The 20508-nt window shown below is 40.8% G+C and overlaps 1 protein-coding gene across 1 annotated transcript in view; it reads left to right on the top strand.

Moving 5' to 3' along the window:
- The window catches only part of tmem71 (transmembrane protein 71), a 43208-nt gene extending 23219 nt beyond the window's left edge, over nt 1-19989 (top strand). Inside the window, exons 4-10 of the mRNA XM_028790899.2 lie at nt 405-614; nt 3372-3547; nt 9481-9669; nt 13441-13510; nt 14416-14477; nt 14977-15030; nt 19741-19989. Of these exons, the coding sequence (XP_028646732.1) occupies nt 405-614; nt 3372-3547; nt 9481-9669; nt 13441-13510; nt 14416-14477; nt 14977-15030; nt 19741-19745 (766 nt within the window). The 3' untranslated portion in view covers nt 19746-19989. The remainder of the gene's footprint in view (nt 1-404; nt 615-3371; nt 3548-9480; nt 9670-13440; nt 13511-14415; nt 14478-14976; nt 15031-19740) is intronic.
- Nucleotides 19990-20508: the final 519 nt, after the last annotated feature.

The following is a 20508-nucleotide window of genomic DNA, read 5'->3' as shown; positions in this document are numbered from 1 at the left end:
ATAAAAACTCCTCCGCAACGTCTCTTCTTTTAGAGGGGCTGTCCATCCATCTCTTTCTTCCGTGTGTGGTTCCTGTTTCCTTCCCAGCCGGAATGCCCGTCCAGCCCTTGTGGCATCTACAGCTTACAGCATGAACATGTCAGTGGAGGACATGGTGCTCAGGGCACTTGACACTCTCTTCTATTTCTACAGTCACTGGACATATATATGTCCACTTAATTTTTTTCTTAACCACAACTCTATCCTACATATCCTTTTCAGTTTTTGACAAACTGATAGACCTGACTATCTATTGATCCTTTAATTGGCTATTGACATTTCTTTCTAGTATGAAGTAGGTGGTCAAGCAAAAGGAGAACATCTCTAAGCTTTTATCCCTAACAGTTTTATCTGTCTGTTTTTAGGAGCCTTCCCCTTCTCTCTGATGAATGCTCTTATGAATGCTACTCGGTGAACCCACTGACGGGATCCCCCTGTATGTGCCGCAGGAGTCCCCGGCTTCTCTCTAATGGCTACTACATCCTTACTGAGGACAGCTTTGTATATGATGACGAGGGTAACGTCAGCCTGACTCCATCTAAAATCAACGTATCCTACAAAGAGAATCTTGTCAGGTAGAGTATACCGGGATTTCAGCTTAATGAGGGGTGGTCGTGGTGAGGTGGGGGTCCTTGAATTTTAGCTGCTCCTTGATTTCCGTAAGTGACGTGCAATGTGGCGAGTTAAAGCCTGTAGTGGCAACGCTGCACACAAAAGATAGGGGCTTAAACAGACGTCACTAGAAAGTGCACCACTTGAAGTATTCATGCATGGTCTCGGCGGGACCAGCTAATGGATTCCCCCCCCCTTTAGCTCTCACTACACAAATATCACTTCTGATCCAGGTGTTGTGGGTTTGTGGCTTACCACCAACAATTCATCACACTGCAAATCTTTGAAATGAGATGCTTTCCTGTACGAGTCCACTGCAGTTCATTTGGCAATGAGGATGGGATTTGCACTGTGTGACAGTCTACTGCAACTTTATATGGTGACAAGGAACTCATAGTGTTCAGAGACCCTCCCTGTGCAGCTGGCTAATGGAGATACTCCTTTAGCTCACATTACAAGGATACTACGTTTGATTGGGGTGCTGTGGGTTTGCAGCTGACCACCAACAGTTCACCACATTGTAGATCTTTGAATTGAGATGCTTTGAGATGGTGAGTCCACCTTAATTCACTTGGAGATGAGAACGGGATTTGCACTGTGGACAGGGAGAGTGTAGTGGCAATGATGTCACTTGGAAGTGCACTGCCGACAGTGTTTACAGAGCGCCTCTGCACAGCTGACTAATGGAAGTTACTCACCATACAAGCGTATTAAATCTGATCTGGATGCTGGGAGTTTGTAGCTGACCACCAGTTCTTTACCATAGTGGAAGCGTTTGAACTGAGATGCTTTGTGGTTCCTAGTCCACGGCGATTCATTTGGTGATGAGGATGGGATTTGCACTGTGGATAGGTGGAGTGTAGCGGTGTTGCAGCAAAGAAAAGATGTGGCTGGCACAGAGAAAGAGAACCACTTGCAGTGCTCAGATGTGGTCTCTGCATGGCTGGCTAATGGAGTTCCTCTTTTAGCTGATGCTGCAAGGGGTTTGCAGCTGACCACCAGCAGTTCACCACAAAGAAGATCGTTGAATTAAGATGCCTTATGGTTGATGGTCAACTGCATATCGCATGTCAACAAGGAACTCGCCGTGTTTAGAGACCGTCCCTGAACAGCTGACTAACGAAGATACTCCTTTAGCTCACACTGCTTTTGATTCGGGTGCTGTGGGTTTGCAGCGGACCACCAACAGTTCACCACATTTTTTTTTTTTTGTTGTTTGTAATTTTAATGCAAAATTTTGGTAATTGTGTTTTCTAAAATTATCTTTCTGGGAGTTTATGACTGCACATATTTTTTTGTAATGATTTGTTACTTGTTAAAAATAAAAAATTCTTTCTTTCTCTTTCTAACTGGGAGAAGAAAAGTGTGTCAGCCCCTATTTGTGACAGTCTCTACAGGCCACCATTAAATAAGTGAACTGCTTATCTGCAATGGAGAATTGTACATGCAGTTGGGGCTGTTTTTTTTGTCATCAATTAACCGCAATGTTTCAGAGACGTGACAAAGACAGTCTGATCTTCACTCTTAATTGTTTTTAGAATTGGATCTCTTTTTATCCGTGGTTTTTTTTACTATGTCTCGGTTGTGTGTTTCTTATGATCAGATTTTTATTTTTGGTGCTGCTAACTCGAGCTGCCCAGCTGGCAAATGTTTTATTGGGTCTGCCCAAGGTTCACATTTATAGTACCAAGAAAGAAAAGATTAAGAGAGACAAAGGGCACAATTAAAACTGGGAATAGTTTTAGACTATAAGTTTTATAAGATGATCCATAACTTGCAAAATATTATTGAGCAATGATGTTCAGACAACGCAATTTGCAAAATTGTCAATGATTTATTTTTTCTATTGTGAATGGAAAAACAAAGTACGACATGCTGCCTGATCCTGGCTTGTATCAGGATTTGTCTTTTTTGATGTTTTATTTTAATGCTTGTTGATGATTAATAAGGTTTAGTTAAAACTCAGTTGTTTGTATGATCAGAGCTTTTGGGGGGATTCCACTTTGTTCATTTCAACTTGTGGACTTTCTTTCTTCCTTTCTTTGAAAGAATCATTTTCAAGGCAACTTAAGAACACTAAACAGAGTTAAGAAAATTTTAAAAGAGGCCGAAGTCTAAAATCCAAAGAGAAAGAGGTTGTCTCTGGTGTTGTGCTCAGCGGTTCCCAGCACCCGGAGTCTGTAGAGCTCTTTGCCCACATAGTGCTGTCCAATGAAGTCTCTGTATGCTGTAGATGGCGTGCACACATGACTTCCGTATCCTCAGGGTCCAAACCAGCTGGTACAACAGTCACATCAGGAAAGCCTTCAGTGGACTCCGGTTCATCTCTGCCAGCGAGGAAATTCCCAATAAATCAAATCAAAATTTATTTATAAAGCACAGTTTTAAAATAAGTGTAAACCAATGTGCTGTACAATAAAAAAAAAATCAATGATCCGTAAACAGAGGACAAAAATTACATAAATAAGTTAAAGGAACCGACTATAGAAGATAAACAATTTACAGAAAAACAATACATTGCCCTGCCCGGGATTTGTTCCTGCCTTGCGCCCTGTGTTTACTGGACTCCAGCACACCCCCGTGACCCTGTAGTTAGGATATGGATGGACTTGGGGGTTTTCTTTGTTTTGCTTTACTTAACGATAATGTTAAAATGATTTGTTGAGTGTCAGTTTTAATAAAGTTCAATTCAAAATTCAAATCCTCTCTCTTTCTTGCAGAATCTTCCGCCGTAGAAGGAGGGTCCGCAGGTCGTTGGCCAGCTTCTTTAACCTGAGCAGCCCCAGTGAGTCCTGGCTAAACAGCAGCGTGTTCAGCACTCTGGACCCCCCGGCAGCTGAGTCTTCATGGCTTGAAGGAAACTCCGATTTGGACAACGGCTGTGGTTTCTTTTGTGGTGAGCTGAGTTGGAATTTAAACCCAAAATGACACAAGGTTGCCTCCTGTATTGTGCATTTCTGCTTTGTTCCGCTCCCCTTGGTCTTTAAAGTTACAGTGGACCCTTGACTTATGAACTCAATTCGTTCGCGAGGGCTGGTTGTAACTCAAGTTGATTGTAAGTCAAGACTATTTTTCCCCATAAGAAATAATGGAAATACCCATAATGCGTTCCGAACCTCCCACAGCAACACTTACTTAACCTTTTCATAATAAAAAAGGGTTGTATAATGTGCAGAATTTACCAAAACACCAATAATTTTTCTAATGTACTAACCAAAAAGTGCCTGGCCTACCAGAAACAACAATTTCATATTGTACTTACCATTTAATTTGACATCTTTTGGGCTGCAGGAAGGGAGGAGGAGGAGAATGAAATGGAAGGTGGGTATTGTTTGGAAGGAGCCTCCTTATACAAATCTTTTCTTTGTAAAATTGTCGAGATGGTGGATTTCGACATGCTGTACATATTAGCGAGATCGGTCACACGAACACCACTCTCATATTTCCGCACAATTTCCTTCTTCGTTTTTGATTGTGATCGCTTTCTTTTACCTTCGTTACCTTCTCCTCCTTCTTTGGCAATTATCGAAAAAAATTATATAAATCACTGCACTGACTTGAAAATACATCCACAAACACATGTATCTGGACTCCGACTGACGCTTACAAATGCTCTCGGCTGTTTGTTTACAATCGCACAAGCGGATACACGTGACCGCATTCGGGTCGTAACGCAAGATGTTGGTCGTAAATCAAAACAAAAATTTTGGTCGTAAATCAGGTTGTTCGCATGTCAGGCCGGTCGTATATCGAAGATCGACTGTATATCTGTGCTGTGTAAGACGCTAGTTGGCACTGTTGCCCCTTTAAACCCAACAGACAGACATTCAGGACCCAAGGTATTAAAGCAGGAAGAAGATATTGATTAAAGATTTCTTCTTAAACCGTGCCCTTCAAGCACCACACCCACTAATAAACAGACAATTAATCAAATAACACCGTCTCCTCCACACCTCTCAGCAAGCTTCATCCACCTCCACCCGACTGTGGCTCACCTGCTGGGTTTTCAGCAGTCCTTTATATAGTCCTTGACCCAGAAGTGTTTCTGTTCTTCCTCCCGTGTGACTTGCCAGGGTCAGATGGAGAATTCAAGTTCTTTAATCAGCCTGGAAGAACTTCAGGGCTTCTGTCCTCGTGACTTCCTAGTACTTCCAGTCTATAAGGAAAGCACGACTCCCCAGGGGCCTCATGTATAAGCGGTGCGTACGCACAGAAATGTTGCGTACGAACCTTTCCACGCTCAAATCGCGATGTATAAAACCTAAACTTGGCGTAAAGCCACGCACATTTCCACGGTAACTCATACCTTGTCGTACGCAATTTCTCCGCTCGGTTTTGCAGACTGGCGGCACCCAGCTACTGTTCCTAAGTGGTTACTCTTTCTTAGATCCACATCCACGGCGGCGGCTTTGTCAAATACACTGAAATCAACCGCATATCGTTCATAAATTTAATGCATCTGATTGTAATTAACCTGTAACAATATAATGGTCCACAGAATGGTCAAACTACTGTTCCTGTGTGCTCATCCTTTCTTTCTTAGCTCCACATTCCTGACGCGGCTTTATAAATACACTGAAATTAACTGCATATTGTTTATTAGTGTAATGCATCTGATTGTAATTAACTTGCTGCAATATAATGGGCCAGGTAATAGCCATAGTATTCCAAATACCATAACTGCTTTAGCGTTGTTACGCTCACTGCATCTTGTTCTTCTTTTTGCTGTTCCCGTTAAGGGTTGCCACTGCGGATCATCTTTTTCCATATTACTCTCACTGCACCACTCGGAGTATTTATATCACTGTATCTGAGTGTGAATCACAGCAGCAGCTGATCGGAAAGAGAATTATCGGTATACAGTTTCAAGTACACACTACCTCAACCACGGCAAAAAGCGTCAAAGCCTTTCCTGTACGGACCTCACGTTTCAGAAACAGTTTCATCCCAAGAACTATAAACGCACTCAATCACCTCACTGTAAACTTGCACTACAGTTATAATATTGCACAACCTGCGCTACTTTATAAAGCGCGTATGATGACAATATCATTTTTAAGATGAAATGCAGCAAAATATGTTGCTTATAGTATACAGATAAAACTTTAACTTCATTTAAATAATCTGTATTGTTAATAATTAAACATGTGAGGACACGGTGCCACAACGTATAGCTAGTTCAAGGATAGCTCCTGCCTTGCGCTGTATTCTTGCTGGTGCTGACGCGACACTGGAAGGATAGACGAATACTGTAGAATAATTAAACATGTACTACGAAGATATTTCAATGTTCCTTAAAAGTTTTGAAGAATCGGCGTTCTAAGCTTACAAATGGCTTCACGTCTATTACAGAGCTGATTGTGTGGCGATTGGAGAAAGAAAAGTATGGACAGGAATTGGAGGTTAGTACGTTTGAAAGAGACAGTACTTCTGTAATAAATTATTTCATCGAAGGTCGCACATGGTGCAGCAAGCCTCTTGCATGAGATATGAACAATCACTGCGCCACCGTGTTCCCATGTTTAATAACATGCTTTCATTCCTATCATCATGAAAATAATATCACGTATACATCTCAGTATTTTAATTATTCAGAGAGCTGTAATATCACGAATGTAATGGATTCTGTGTCCTGTCGGAGAAAGAGAAAGAACGGAAGCACGTAGTGATTCACACACACAGAGCACATAGAAGATCAAACACAGAAAAAAGCATTTAACATGCTACTTGAGAAACTAGTAAAATAAACGATTTTAAGATGAAGTTTATGATGTTCTACTTTAATGGCAAAATAAACTACGTGATTAAAGTGGAAATTTCGAGATTAAAGTTGACATTTCGTGCTTTTTCCCCACTGTGTGCCTATGTTTTTTTGTCTGTACCCTAATACGCTTTCATATGACACTCAGACGGTGGGCTACAACTCGCCTTTTCACAGCGACCTTGATATGTGATTTCTTTTTTATTTCGGGCACTGTGCGACTTTGTGAATTTAATCTTTCGAGTTTCTCCGACACTCTGTCACTCGATCAACTTACTTTTGTTGATTATATCACTGTTTAAACCAACAAATAGTACATTTTTCCTTTGCCTCCACTTGGTATTCGCTGAAATTCTTATATTTTCCCCTGTGCTTTTCCCATTGTCTTTTCACAGAAGGCTATTTATATTGATTTGCATATTCAAAGAGGCGTAATTCTGGGAGGAGTTGGGGCGGGACAGAAGGCGCGTGCACGTGCGTTACTTTTCACGCAAATCGGGATTTATGTAGCAGAAGAACGTGAAAGTATGCGTGTGCACAGATTCCTGCATCTGGATTTTTCTGTGCGTACGCACAATCCCGCTTTTGTGCTTATGCCATGTTATAGTGTGAGTTCTACGCACGGCGTTATACATGAGGCCCCAGGTCCTTCCACAGCACCCAACAGGCCTGAGATACCGAACTCCAAGTCCCAGGATGTCCTGTGGGAATCTGGGACACCCCTACACTCCAGGGGAGCTGCCAATCCCATTCTTCCATTCTCGGTGCGTCCTGGCCAGGTTGAGCTGCCGGCCGTCTCTTACAGCTGATATAAAATCATTCTAGCAGATTCTGTTTGACTTTGTGCTGTTTTTAGACATAGAAACTTAAATTCATAACATGATTAGGCCTAATGGGCCCTGTGCAGGACTGTCCTTGGGTTGATTCCTGCCTTGTGCTCTGTTATCGTCTGAAATGGATGAAGCAGGGTGGAGAATGTGCGGTTATGTTACTTTATGTTAATGCATAAAATGTAGATGTATATATTTAACAATTGAAAATGACTTAATCGATTAACCCTTTTGCACACTGTGTGCTTTATCCCTCCGTTATCGGGTCAGGGTCCTGCTCTACAAAGCCCATCCTGGTATCACTGGGCTCAAAGACAAGAACAGCGACCAGCCCTCATCGGACACACTTAGCCTTTCTGTTTGAGTCTTCAGTCAGCCATGATGCCTTCAGGAAGTTATACGGGGCCTTCACCTAGAGTTGCAAATAAAGGGCGGCCATGTTTGAATTTCACATGTAACGATGGCTTCTTTATTTAGTATTTTTCCACAACACACCCCAACATTTTCTGGGCTCATGTCGCGCCTCACTCGACCATAGCTAACTCTACCGTGCTGTAGCAGATCTTAAGATTTACAAAACGATGAAACTTTTTTTTTTTTTTTTTCCCAACTTCCAGTCCTCCAGGTTTTAGAGACCACGGGCCCACAGTAGTACCCTTACCAGCATGTGCTGAACCCACTGTGGTTATCTGCTGCTGTCGCCCAACTTCTTCAAGATCCGACATGCTCTGCACAGGCCACCGTTATAAAGAGCTGTTAGCTGTGGCCCCTCTTGAACAAGTCTGTCAAAAGGCTTGAAAGCGCCGGTCCGAGTCTGACCACAGCTGGAGGCAATTATAGGCAGGAGTCGCCCTTAAAGGCTTAGATTAAAGTTTTATTATTCTTACACAGTGGTGATAACAGAGCTGGAAAAAGCACACGATTCCATTTACAATCTGGTCAAATGGTAATTTATTACACACCACGCCATGCAAGGAATATAACGAGCAAGGCAGGGGAGAAGACAAAGAAATAAAATATTTTCAGCAATTTTAATAAGGCCATAAATAATATTACTTATTCTTATCTTAGCTATGTCTGTTCATCAACACATCTTTGATCTTTACAATACATAACTAGTACCTGTAATAAAAAATAAAAAGGGAGCATGTTATGTCACACATTTTCTCTAAGACATGTGATTATCAAGAAATCAAGATTAACTAGATGGTAGATGTCTAATTATAAAAGCTGGATTCATTTAAAAAAAAAATATATTATTTATATTGTAAACAGGCTGTGCTACCTGTCTAAGATCTGTTGAAATCTAAATAATCAACATAGACCTCCGTGTTAATCTCTACAGTGCGTCTTGGAATGGAAATGTCTCTGTTAAATAGCTTTAGGTATGGGATACAGTATGAGAATGCAGTGTTAATGTCTGTGATGCACCATCTGTTGGAATGACAAATGCAATACTTGTGCCTCTGTTCTATGCCACTAGATATGGGATACAGTATGAGAAAGCAGTGTTAATGTTTGTGATGCACCATCTGTTGGAATGACAAATGCAATACGTATGCCTCTGTTCTATGCCACTATGTATGGGATACTGTATAAGAAAGCAGTATTAATGTTTGTGATGCGCCATCTGTTGGAATGACAAATGCAATACTTATGCCTCTGTTCTATGCCACTAGATATGGGATACGGTATGAGAAAGCAGTGTTAATGTTTGTGATGCGCCGTCTGTTGGAATGACAAATGCAATACGTATGTCCCTGTTTAGATATGGGATACTGTATGTGAAAGCAGTGTCCCTGTTTGTGATGCGCCATCTGTTGGAATTACAAATGCAATACGTATGCCTCTGTTCTATGCCACTAGGTATGGGATGCTGTATGAGAAAGCAGTGTTAATGTTTGTGATGCGCCATCTGTTGGAATGACAAATGCAATATGTATGTCCCTGTTCTGTGCTGCTAGGTATGGGATACTGTATGAGAAAGCAGCGTTAATGTTTTTGTGATGCACCATCTGTTGGAATGACAAATGCAATGCATTTTATTACAAAGTACATTCCAGTAGATGGTGCAATTTAAACATTAATGCCGAGGTCTGCATTGGTTCCATAGATTTCACGCCATCTTAGACGGTTATCCCAGGCAGTTGTGTGTGTTGTGGTGTGTTTTTTTTATTACATATATTAAACAATGCATACTGATGTTTCTGAACTTCTTCTTCTTTTTGTTTCTCACAGAGAACAGTTCTGCTCATTCCCAGAGCCATACCCCCTGGTTCCCCACTGCACAGACGTCCGAATATGAAAGTGAAGCCTGCTACTCCAAAGAACAATTCAGCCACTTAACAAAGAGCCTACTGGACCTTCAGCCCCCCAGCCAGCTTTTGTCACAGCCCTCTTACTCAGCGACATCTCCCAAGCACATAGGTAAGAGCGATTTCCAAGTTTAACCAGTTGTTAGACCACTGATACGTGCAGTAGATAGGTAGACACAGAGTACTTTGTTTGTCCCCAGGGGCAAATTTGGCTTTTTACAGAAGCTCTTTAAATATGTAAATAAATATTACTAGAACAAGCAACAACCCAATGCTAAATAAATACCAAAAATGACTAAAAGAAAAAAAAGACACATTTCTGACTTGGCTAAAGACAAAAAGCTACAAGGGCGTATTGCCGTAGCGTTTCTTGACACACTTCAGCTGAAGTCCTCGAAGCTGGCACTTCAGAGAGAGGATGTGCAGTGTTGTTCATGTTGTCACTTCGTTCTAATTTCATTCTCTGCTCCACTGCTACCTCCAGGGGGTCCGGAATGTGTCCCATAACTGAGCCTGCCCTTTTAAAATTAGCTTGTTGGTTCGGTGGGCCTATCTTGAAGTTTAATTCTCTTAACTCAGACAATTAAACCTCAAGGAGACTGCCTGGGAATCTCATCCAGGTCTTGAAGGTCCTCAATGGCATTGATAAAGGAGATCCAGCAGCATTCATTCATCCTGTGAATCGCATACTCGAGGACATCAGCAGAAGTTAAGGGGAAGTGCATGAAGGACCGAAGCCAGAAAGCTCTTCTTTATGCAAATAATTTGTGTCGTCTCTGGAACAAACTACCGAGACATGGAATTGAAGCAGAAACCATGAGAACCTCAAAGAAGGGTCTGGATGAAATGCTGGGACAGCGTAGCTATTAGATAAATGGACAGGTTGATGAATTGAATGGTCTTCTCTCGTTTTTCACATTTCTTAAATTTCTGTTCTTCTGATGTTGCCAGCCCGGCACACCACACTAACCATCACAGAGTGGTTGAAGATGTCAAGGATGTCACTTCCCACATTTAAAGGAATATGGTCTCCTAAGGAAAAAGAGCCTGCTTTAGTTCATCTGTGTTCTGTCATTTAATGGGGACCCCCAAGTCCCTGTAGGAGTGGACCACTCACTGAATAATTACCAGACACAGAGACTCTTTGCTGTGGCAGTTCTTTGCTTTTGCTGATAGATACTTTATTAATCCCAAGGGGAAATTCACATACTCCAGCAGCAGCATACTGATAAAGAAAATATTAAATTTAAAGAGCAATAACAATGCAGGTATACAGACAGACAATAACTTTGTATAATGTTAACGTTTACCCCCCCGGGTGGAACTGGAGAGTCGCATAGTGTGAGGGAGGAACGATCTCCTCAGTCTGTCAGTGGAGCAGGATGGTGACAGCAGTCTGTCGCTGAAGCTGCTCCTCTGTCTGGAGATGATCCTGTTTAGTGGATGCAGTGGATTCTCCATGATTGACAGGAGTCTGCTCAGCGCCCGTCGCTCTGCCACAGATGTTAAACTGTCCAGCTCCGTGCCTACAATAGAGCCTGCCTTGTTCACCAGTTTGTCCAGGCGTGAGGCGTCCTTCTTCTTAATGCTGCCTCCCCAGCACACCACTGTGTAGAAGAGGGCGCTCGCCACAACCGTCTGATAGAACATCTGCAGCATCTTATTGTAGATGTTGAAGGACGCCAGCCTTCAACGGGGTCCATGAGGGGCCTGGGCCTCCTAAAATCCACCACCAGCTCCTTGGTTTTGCTGGTGTTCAGGTGTAGGTGGTTTGAGTCGCACCATTTAACAAAGTCCTTGATTAGGTTCCTATACTCCTCCTCCTGCCCACTCTTGATGCAGCCCACAATAGCAGTGTCGTCAGCAAACTTTTGCACGTGGCAGGACTCCGAGTTGTATTGGAAGTCCGATGTATATAGGCTGAACAGGACCGGAGAAAGTACAGTCCCCTGCGGCGCTCCTGTGCTGCTGACCACAATGTCAGACCTGCAGTTTCCGAGACACACACATACTGAGGTCTGTCTGTAAGATAGTCCACGATCCATGCTACCAGGTATGAATTTACTCCCATCTCTGTCATCTTGTCCCTAAGTTGCAGACAATTCTCTTTAAGTTTTCCCCCTGACTCCTCTCCTCTGTCTCATCCCCCTTATCAACACACCCCAAAAGTACAGAATCATCTGGGAATCCTCTGGCCTCACCAACTCCTCTTTCAGCAGTAACCCAAGCTTTTCCTAGATGGTCTCCCACCCAAGTACAGGCCGGGCCCAAACACCCTTTGCTTCTGGAAGATTGCCTGTTCTGAAGGGCATGTGGTATGGCTGTCACAGCAGTCCCAGTGAGGCACTATAATTTGTTAATATAATTTAATACATAGTTTGTTGTCTGAAAGTCCTCAGTGTTGGTGTGTCACAGAAAAGATGTGCAGCATTGTTCATAATGGCACTCTGTTTGGTCTTCATTCTGTCCTCCTGTTCTACCTCCTGGGGTCCAGAGTGAGTTCCATAACTGAACCTGCCCTTTTAATGAGTTTCTTGATTCGGTGGACCTCTCTTGAAGTGATGTGACTAGCCCAGCACACCACACTGGCCATCACAGAGTTGTGGAAGATGTCAAGGTTGTCACTTCCCCCATTAAAGGAATACGGTCTCCTAAGGAAAATGAGCCAGCTTTACTGCCTCTGTGTTCTGTCATTTAATGGGGACCCCTAAGTACCTGTAGGAGTGAACCAGACACAGAGGCTCTTTGCGGTGGCAGTTCTTTAGGTTTTGCTGATATTGCTGACAATTCTCAAAGTTCCCCCACTTGCAGAATCCTCTGGGAATTTCCAGAAGTCTGTAAATTTGTCCATACCCACATTAAAGGAACACTGTCTCTTATGGAAGAAGAGCCTGCTGCCCTGCCCTTTCTTCTCTTTTCCTCTGTGTCATGAGACCAGTTCACCCTGTCATGGATGTGGACCCCCAAAGTACTTGTCCCTTGACATCCAATTCCTGATTTGTGACCGGGCATGAAGACTCTTTTTAATAAGCACTTCCTTTGGTTTTGGTAATGTTAAGTTGCAGACAGGTCTTTCTGTACCAACAAACAAAATTTTCCATCTGACTCCTCTCCATCGTCTCATCCCACTTCCCAACACACCCCAAAAATGCAAAATCCTCTGAATTTCTGCATGTGGCAGGACCTGCTGTCCTATTTCTTGTCTGAGGTGCATGTAGTGAAGAGAAAAGGTGACGGGCCTGTCCCTTGTGGTGCTCCTCACATCCATAACAGAGACGCACAGTCCATGAGTCTGTGGTATGGTGGGGCCGCGGCTCAGAAAATTCACATAAATAAATAAATAAATAATGAACACACTCACGTTGGGGCGTGGAGCAGGTGGTCAGAGGTGGACTCGTCACTGGCCTGGAGTCACTTATGGCATGTAAAAGTAAAAAGTTAACATACTTTTGTTTCTGCTGTTTTTCAACAAGGAATACACGCCAATGTCCGTTATCATTTCCTCCCACTATCTGCTAAAGGATATGAATGTCAGGCTAACTGGCCGAGTGTCAGTAGTGTGGGGGTCTGTCTGTGTTTGTGCTCATGATGGGTTGGGACGCTGTCCAGATAACAACTCAGTTAGGATTTGAATTTATGACTCTGGAAGTGGGAGAGAGTAGTGCTAAGGTTAACGAGAAACACTTTGCAGTATAGTTTGATGTAAAACAAAAATGTATGGTAGCCATCTAAAGTGCAACTTGTAAGTACAATAAAGTTAGTGTCACCAAAGGGGGGGGGGGGGGCATCAGATAAAACGGATCAGCCGAACAGCAACATGATTGAAAAAACTGGTCAATCGCCTTCACGCACTCAAATCCCGCTTTGTTCTGTTCTCTTTTAGACTTTGCTTTCATAAGAATCTTCTACTTTATTGTCCTGGCCATTTGCATTTGCATAGCTGTGCTTTCAAGGTAAGCGTTTTTTTTTTCTTTGATATTATGGGTAATTTTAATTAATGGTGGGGAAAGGCTGGGCTTGTGTTACGTTATTAGTTGCCACTGCTGCTTCACAACTTGAAGGTGCATGCAGATCCCCAGCGTGGTCACTTACTGTGTACAGGTCATCTGTGCTCTCAATCCAAACCCAGCAAGTTTAAGATAATTAATGGCCCGTAGTTCAAATCTCAGCCTAAGCACCGAATGTGCAAATCTGCCAACGTCTTGCTGACATGCTTAAAAGGTTCACACTGGGATGATGGGAGATTACATTGTATTGCATGTACTGTGTGTGTGCGCCTTGTGTAGGGCTGGGACTTCGTTTTGTTGAGTGCCACAACAGCTGACCACAACCCTAAAGTGAACAGAATGTGGCTGTGCCTGTCTATAATATAGTGCCTTTCACGTCTGTCGGTCTGTTTCTCGATTTATATAGTGCCTTCCATGTCTGTTGTCTATTTATCAATTACAGTATGTGGTGCCTTTTGTGTCTGTCTATCTATGTATTATATAGTGCCTTTCATACCTGTCTATTATAGCACCTTTTCATATATATCTGTGTATTTTATAGTATCTATCTATGTATTATATAGTCTCTTTCATATCTATTATTATATAGTGCCTTTCACATACATCTATCAAAGAATATAGTGCCTTTCATGTCTGTTTATCTATTGTATCGTGTCTATCATTTACAATATGTGGTGCCTTTTGTGTCTGTCTATTTATGTATTATATAGTGCCTTTCTTTCTTTCCATAATATGGTGTATCTATCTATCTATCTATCTATCTATCTATCTATCTATCTATCTATCTATCTATCTATCCCATTCAATTTAGTGCCTTTTCCTATCTTGATGTATTCATTTGTTTTTCTAAGGCTGAACAGCGGTGCCATGATTGTTGTTCTCCTGACCTTCGTTCTTCTTTTTTTATCCTTCCGTAAGTACTTATCATACTTCTAATAAATTGGGTTTGCAATATAATAATTGGGAATTGTTTTATTTATTGGATTTCCTCTTACATTCTATTATTTCTATCTGTTGTTCTGTAGAGAAAAGCCAAGCAAAATTACACCTTTTATTGGCTATACTAAAAAGATTACAATATGCAAGCTTTCGAGGCAACTCAGGCCCCTTCTTCTTGCCTGAAGAAGGGGCCTGAGTTGCCTCGAAAGCTTGCATATTGTAATCTTTGTGGTATAGCCAATACAAGATGTCATTTTGCTTGGCTTTTCTCTACATTCATAATGGCTAACATGGTACAACACCCTAGTACTATCTACTGTTCTAAAAAAAAAAAATGAAAACTGTTTTCATAAAGTTTTTTTGTGGAGGAAGTCATCCGTGTACTTGTGATTTTTTTTTTTTTTTTTGGGAGGAGGCCCTGATTTTTTTTTTTTTTCCCATTCATTTACAGTTGTGATTTCTGTGTTTTGCAGTCCTCACCAAGTCTGACATCTTTACCTTTGCTGGCGCTCAGAACAAAAACAAAGGTACGTTTGTCTGATCTCTTAGTGTGTTTGCATATCAGGAGGTTGCTTCCTTTGCTACTACATATTCATCTGATGTCCTGCAATGGTCCCATTGTCATGTCCTGCTTGTGCTTCCTAAACTCAACACTGAAACTGATCTGACAATAAGAATTAATCCTGCAGTCTAAACTGACCTGCTGATTCAAGACCTGCAGCACTTGCACCTCCATTAAGAATAAGTGCAAATGACCTAGTAACAACAAACAAAAATTTTTTTTTGTCATATAGAGTCTTACAGTGACCCTTTGAAGTCTTTATTGTGTAAACGTAACTAAAATGCCTCAAATCCCACACACTTGCCACTCTGTGGTCAGATACAGTACTCCAGTTCAGCAGTTTCTCCCCACTTCCCTTCTATATCTGCATCTTCAGTCAGACAGACAGAGTGAAAGAACAGGCAGGAGAAAGAGCCACACACATTTAACACTTCACACGCAAGGTATGGATTAAGTCGTATCTCATTGAGCCCATCAAGGCACGACATATGATAGAACTCATATCTAATATAAATAAGGTTGCTGTAGATACAACCAGTCTGCTGGCAAAGCTGTACTGCTGCCTCTCAGTTATCTGCTATAGTGCTGCCATCTAGTGGAAAGCGTGGTATCTATCAATCTACAGACAGACACAGAGTGCGGAATTGTTTTGAACATTCACCTGCTTAGGCTAAAACCCTTTTCTTTTGTTAATACTTTTCTTTTTTGGTTATAATTTGGGTTCAGGGATGAGACATGAGCACCCCCTACAGTCCACTAGATGTATATGTGTGTGTATGTATATGGATGGGTGATACATATGTGAGTTCGCAAAACAGAGAGATTATAGTTCAGTTGTTTATTTATTTGTATTATTTGTCTAATTCTTCTAATAATAATTTCTTTTTCCATACAAAGAACTGTTAACCTACTTTTGCTCACCCCTGTGTTTGTGTGGGTGTGTGTGTGTGTGTATATATGTAATATATATATAATATTATATATTATGTATGTACTGTATAATGTATGTGTGAGTGTATATCAGTGCTGGATTAACCATATAAGCAAAGTCAGCACATGCTTAGGGCATAAAGGGTAAAGGGGGCACCACAAAAATTTTTCATTGCCGAATTTATCAAATTATTAAATTAATTTAATTTATAGCCATTTTCAAAATTTAATGAATAATGCCTCCCTGTACCTCCCTATGCCGTCACTGTTCGTAGATGGCACCTTACACAGTGTGTTCTGCATACTGGTGCCATCCCGTTTCATGGTGATTCCCTTAAACTCTATGTTATGTCAAACTATTGTGAAAATAATTCGATTCAAAATAATGTTTTTATATTTTTAAATAATAGTTAATAGTTGATTAAAAATTATTATCACGTAATTGTTGTGTTTCATGAATTATCTGTTATTTAACTTAAAATTAAATTTCTAGTGCGTAGAAAGCGTTATTTTCTGTTTTAAGCAAAAACAAAAAATCGTCCCAGTTTGAGGAAAAAATATTCTGGTAAGTCTATTTAATTCTATTCTTGGATATTTTTAAATTCATTCACATTATTTAAAAGTGAAAATCGTACAGCTGATTACTATTGGATAAAATTGTTTATAACTTTTTTACTACTTTCACAAAATATTCTTCAAATCTTGTACTGTGTAAATAGATTTTCTAAATTGACACAAAAGCCATAAATAAATTAAATAATCAAAATGGTAAATCTACGGTTTTCAAACATTTTTAAAATAAAAAAACCTTTAAAATTGACCCCAAACGTTAACATTTGTAAAATTTCGGATGCCATTTTCTCTTCAAGTAATGATAAAAACGCGATCGGATCTTTATCGAAAGCAGTGCCGCACAAAATACATTTTTAAATCAATTTTAAGTCAATTTCTACAGGTTTTGGCAGGAGATTGGATTATTTGTAGTCCTTAGAGTAATGGCAGATAAAATTAATATTTGTAGCCATTTAAGCCACTTTGTAGTCGCTTTGAGACCTAAAACATCCTTAAATACGAGATGTAAAAAATTTCAAAAAAGCTGAAACAAAGTCTGCGCTAATTGATATTTTGGAATTTGGTTTGCTTCATCAAAAACTAGAGATTTTCACAAATTTTAGTCCTAGTCTCATTTTGATATGACAATTTTCACGACCACTAGATACTAAAACAATTAAAGTCGTTCGGTTTACAACATGGAGGCGGCAGTTTTGCAGTTTTTAATGCATATAACCGCTCTAAGCATTACATTGCCGTACGACTTTAACTGTCATGAATTTTTACCATTTTTATTATTTCATTTATTTATGGCTTTTGCGTTCATTATTTAGCAAATCTTTTACACACATTCTTAATATAAGGTTTAAAGAATATTCTGTGAAAATTTTGTAACTATATCTTAGTAAAAAAAATGATCTCTATTATGTATAGAAGCAGATGTGTTACGTAAGATTGATTATGAAGATCTAATCAAAGAGTTTGCAAGGAAAAAAGTAGGAGAAAATTATTAAGATGATAATAAAATGAAGCATACAAAAATAAATATTTTCCTTCTTACTATAAGTATGTTTTGTTTCTAATTTTTGATAATAAAATTTTAATTTTCTAGTTTATCTTAATATTTTGAATTACTAGTGTAAGGGGGCACCAAAATTACTTAGTACTTAGGGCATCTAAGGGTCTTAATCTGGCCCTGGTGTGTGTGTGTGTGTATATATATGTGTATATATATGTATATATGTATGTATGTATATATATATATATATATATATATATATATATATATATATATATATGTATGTATGTATATATATATATATATATTGTCCTGCGGTGGGTTGGCACCCTGCCCAGGATTGGTTCCTGCCTTGTGCCCTGTGTTGGCTGGGATTGGCTCCAGCAGACCCCCGTGACCCTGTGTTCAGATTCAGTGGGTTGGAAAATGGATGGATATAATATATATAATACTATATACTGGGTGTATATATGTGTGTATATATAATATATAATATATTTGCAGTTGGAGATCCATACAATCGACGTAAATCAGAACCCCCACCCCACCTGCCATTCACTCCCGTATCACCATAATGTGTCAGAAGGCACGGCACGCACCCTGACCAAGTGGGGCATCAGAATAGCACATAAACCCACGAACAATCTGCGCACGGTCCTGTTTAATGCTAAAAACAAGAAATCGACAGCCGAAACACGAAACGCAGTTTATAGTATTCCATGCAATTCTTGCTCAGCTGTATACATAGGACAAACGTCAAAAAGAATCTCAACACGTGTACAGGAACATTGCAACGCCGTCAGAAGAAAGGACGCACTATCTTTGATATATGCACATACTAAATCGACAGGACACACATTCAACTGGGACAACGTGAAAGTAAAATTTAAGGCCAGTACAAAAAGCGCCAGAGAGTTGGCCGAGTCTTGGCTATCAGATGAAAATGCCATCAACAGACACTTGGACATAAACCCAGCATATGCTAACTTAATAAGGACATGTAAACAATAATTAAACTGTACAACCCCCATATACCCCCCCCACCCCCCCCCCCCCCCCGATCATACTGACTTAGTCACCGCCACCCACCCCCCACTGAATGTGTTGCTATATATTGCCTTTGATTCTTGTAAGTCTAAGCATTATCCTCTGATGAAGACCCCTGACAGGGGTTGAAAGCTCAGGAATAAAATTATTTTATGATACGTGATTCGTTTTTTTCTCCCTTTGTGGATCTCCAACTGCAAATATGCAAACCGTATCACAGACCTTCTCTTCCATATATATATATATATATATATATATATATATATATATATATATAATATTATAATATAAATATATTATAAATGTGTGAGATGGCAGCCACCCTGGTCTGCTTCGGGTGCCACCAGAACAGAGCTGGGAAGCTCATCCCTGTTGGGGCCCGTGGCCACTGCCAGTGGGTGCCCGGATGATTATGGAACCCTGGATGGCAGCTTTTCCGCCACACTTGGAGGTGCTGCCGGATGGCGTTCCAGGGACAGCCGGAGTGCTTCTGGGTGCTCATGCAGCACTTCCGCCACACCAGGAAGTGCCACCGGAAGATCGTCAGAGGGCACCTGGAGCACATCCGGGTACTGCATAAAACAGGCCGCCTTACTCCAGTAGATGAGCCGGAGTCGGGAGGAGGAAGACAGAACTTGTGGGGAGAGGAGTAGAGGCGGCAGAAAGATTAAAGAAGAAAGGAGGAAAGAAGGGATCTGAGTTGGCTGATTTAAGGCATTGTGGTGTAGTTATTTGTAATAAATGTGTGTGTGTGTTTTTGGACATTAGCTGTCTGTCTGTTTGTGCCTGGGGGCTGTCTTTTCACAATATATATAATATGTATATATATACATAAAACACACACACACACACACACAGGGTGAGTCAAATTATGTTAACATTTGAATGGCAGAAACAATTTATTCACAAAACATACTTCATATGTTCAAAATGATTTACAGGAATGTCTCAACCTGTTCGGCATCATGTTCAACACATATACCTTATGTGGCACATAAATTGTCCACAAAAATTTGCATATAAGTTTATCCATAGCAGTACCATTCGTGTTAACATAATTTTGACCCCCCTCATACCCCAAAGCCCCTTCTGTCCTCACCTCCACTTTTCTTGTGTCTTCTTTTACAGAGTAACTCGAATGGCTGCTTTGGGGATGACGGCATACTGTCTGTGGGAAGGACCAGAGTGGACAGTGTGACCGTATGTGGCATACAAGACTAAAGTGATCCATATTAGTGAATCTTGGCGAGATTCGTTTTGTCCGGACTGAGAGGGATTTCTGAAGAACCAGCAGAAGAAAATGTGCAGCCTGGTGAAGTTCATAAAGCCTCTTCAGAGGAAACAAGGCACTAGACTGCAGTGACAGAGTACATTTAAATATATATAATATATATATACAGTATGTATATATTGGGTAACATAAATAGAGGGGGGAAAAAAAGAGAGCAGAAAATGGTGCACCCTGTCAGGTCGACCGGCTGGTCTGTGTCGAACCCTTTACAGCACAGTAGGTGGAAGAGAAACGAGAGGAAACATTTGCTTTTTTTTTTTTTTTGCTAGACAGAAATCCTGTTTTTGAAAGAATTGTGTCAGTTGTAACTTATGTTGGAACAAGATCAGATCCTTTTCATTTTTACTCTAAATAATTGGGTGTAGTAATTGGCAGGAGGTTTTTTATTTAAAAAAAAAAACAAATTAGCTACCGCACTCACTGAGCAAATTCTTCGGACCATCTGTACTCCGGCGTATCCATGCAGTGATCTATTTAGCCAGTCAGTGCAGTGCGTCAGATCCTGCTGATACAGGTCGGTAGCTTCAGTTAATGTTCACATCAAACACCACGTGATTTGGACCATGGCGTGATGGTTAGCACCGGACGGACTGCTTTGTGTATTT

This window comes from Erpetoichthys calabaricus, chromosome 6, assembly GCF_900747795.2.
Source record: "Erpetoichthys calabaricus chromosome 6, fErpCal1.3, whole genome shotgun sequence".
Lineage (NCBI taxonomy): Eukaryota > Metazoa > Chordata > Cladistia > Polypteriformes > Polypteridae > Erpetoichthys > Erpetoichthys calabaricus.
The sequence above is the reverse complement of the archived record's forward strand: the minus strand, read 5'-3'. Positions and strand labels throughout refer to the sequence as shown.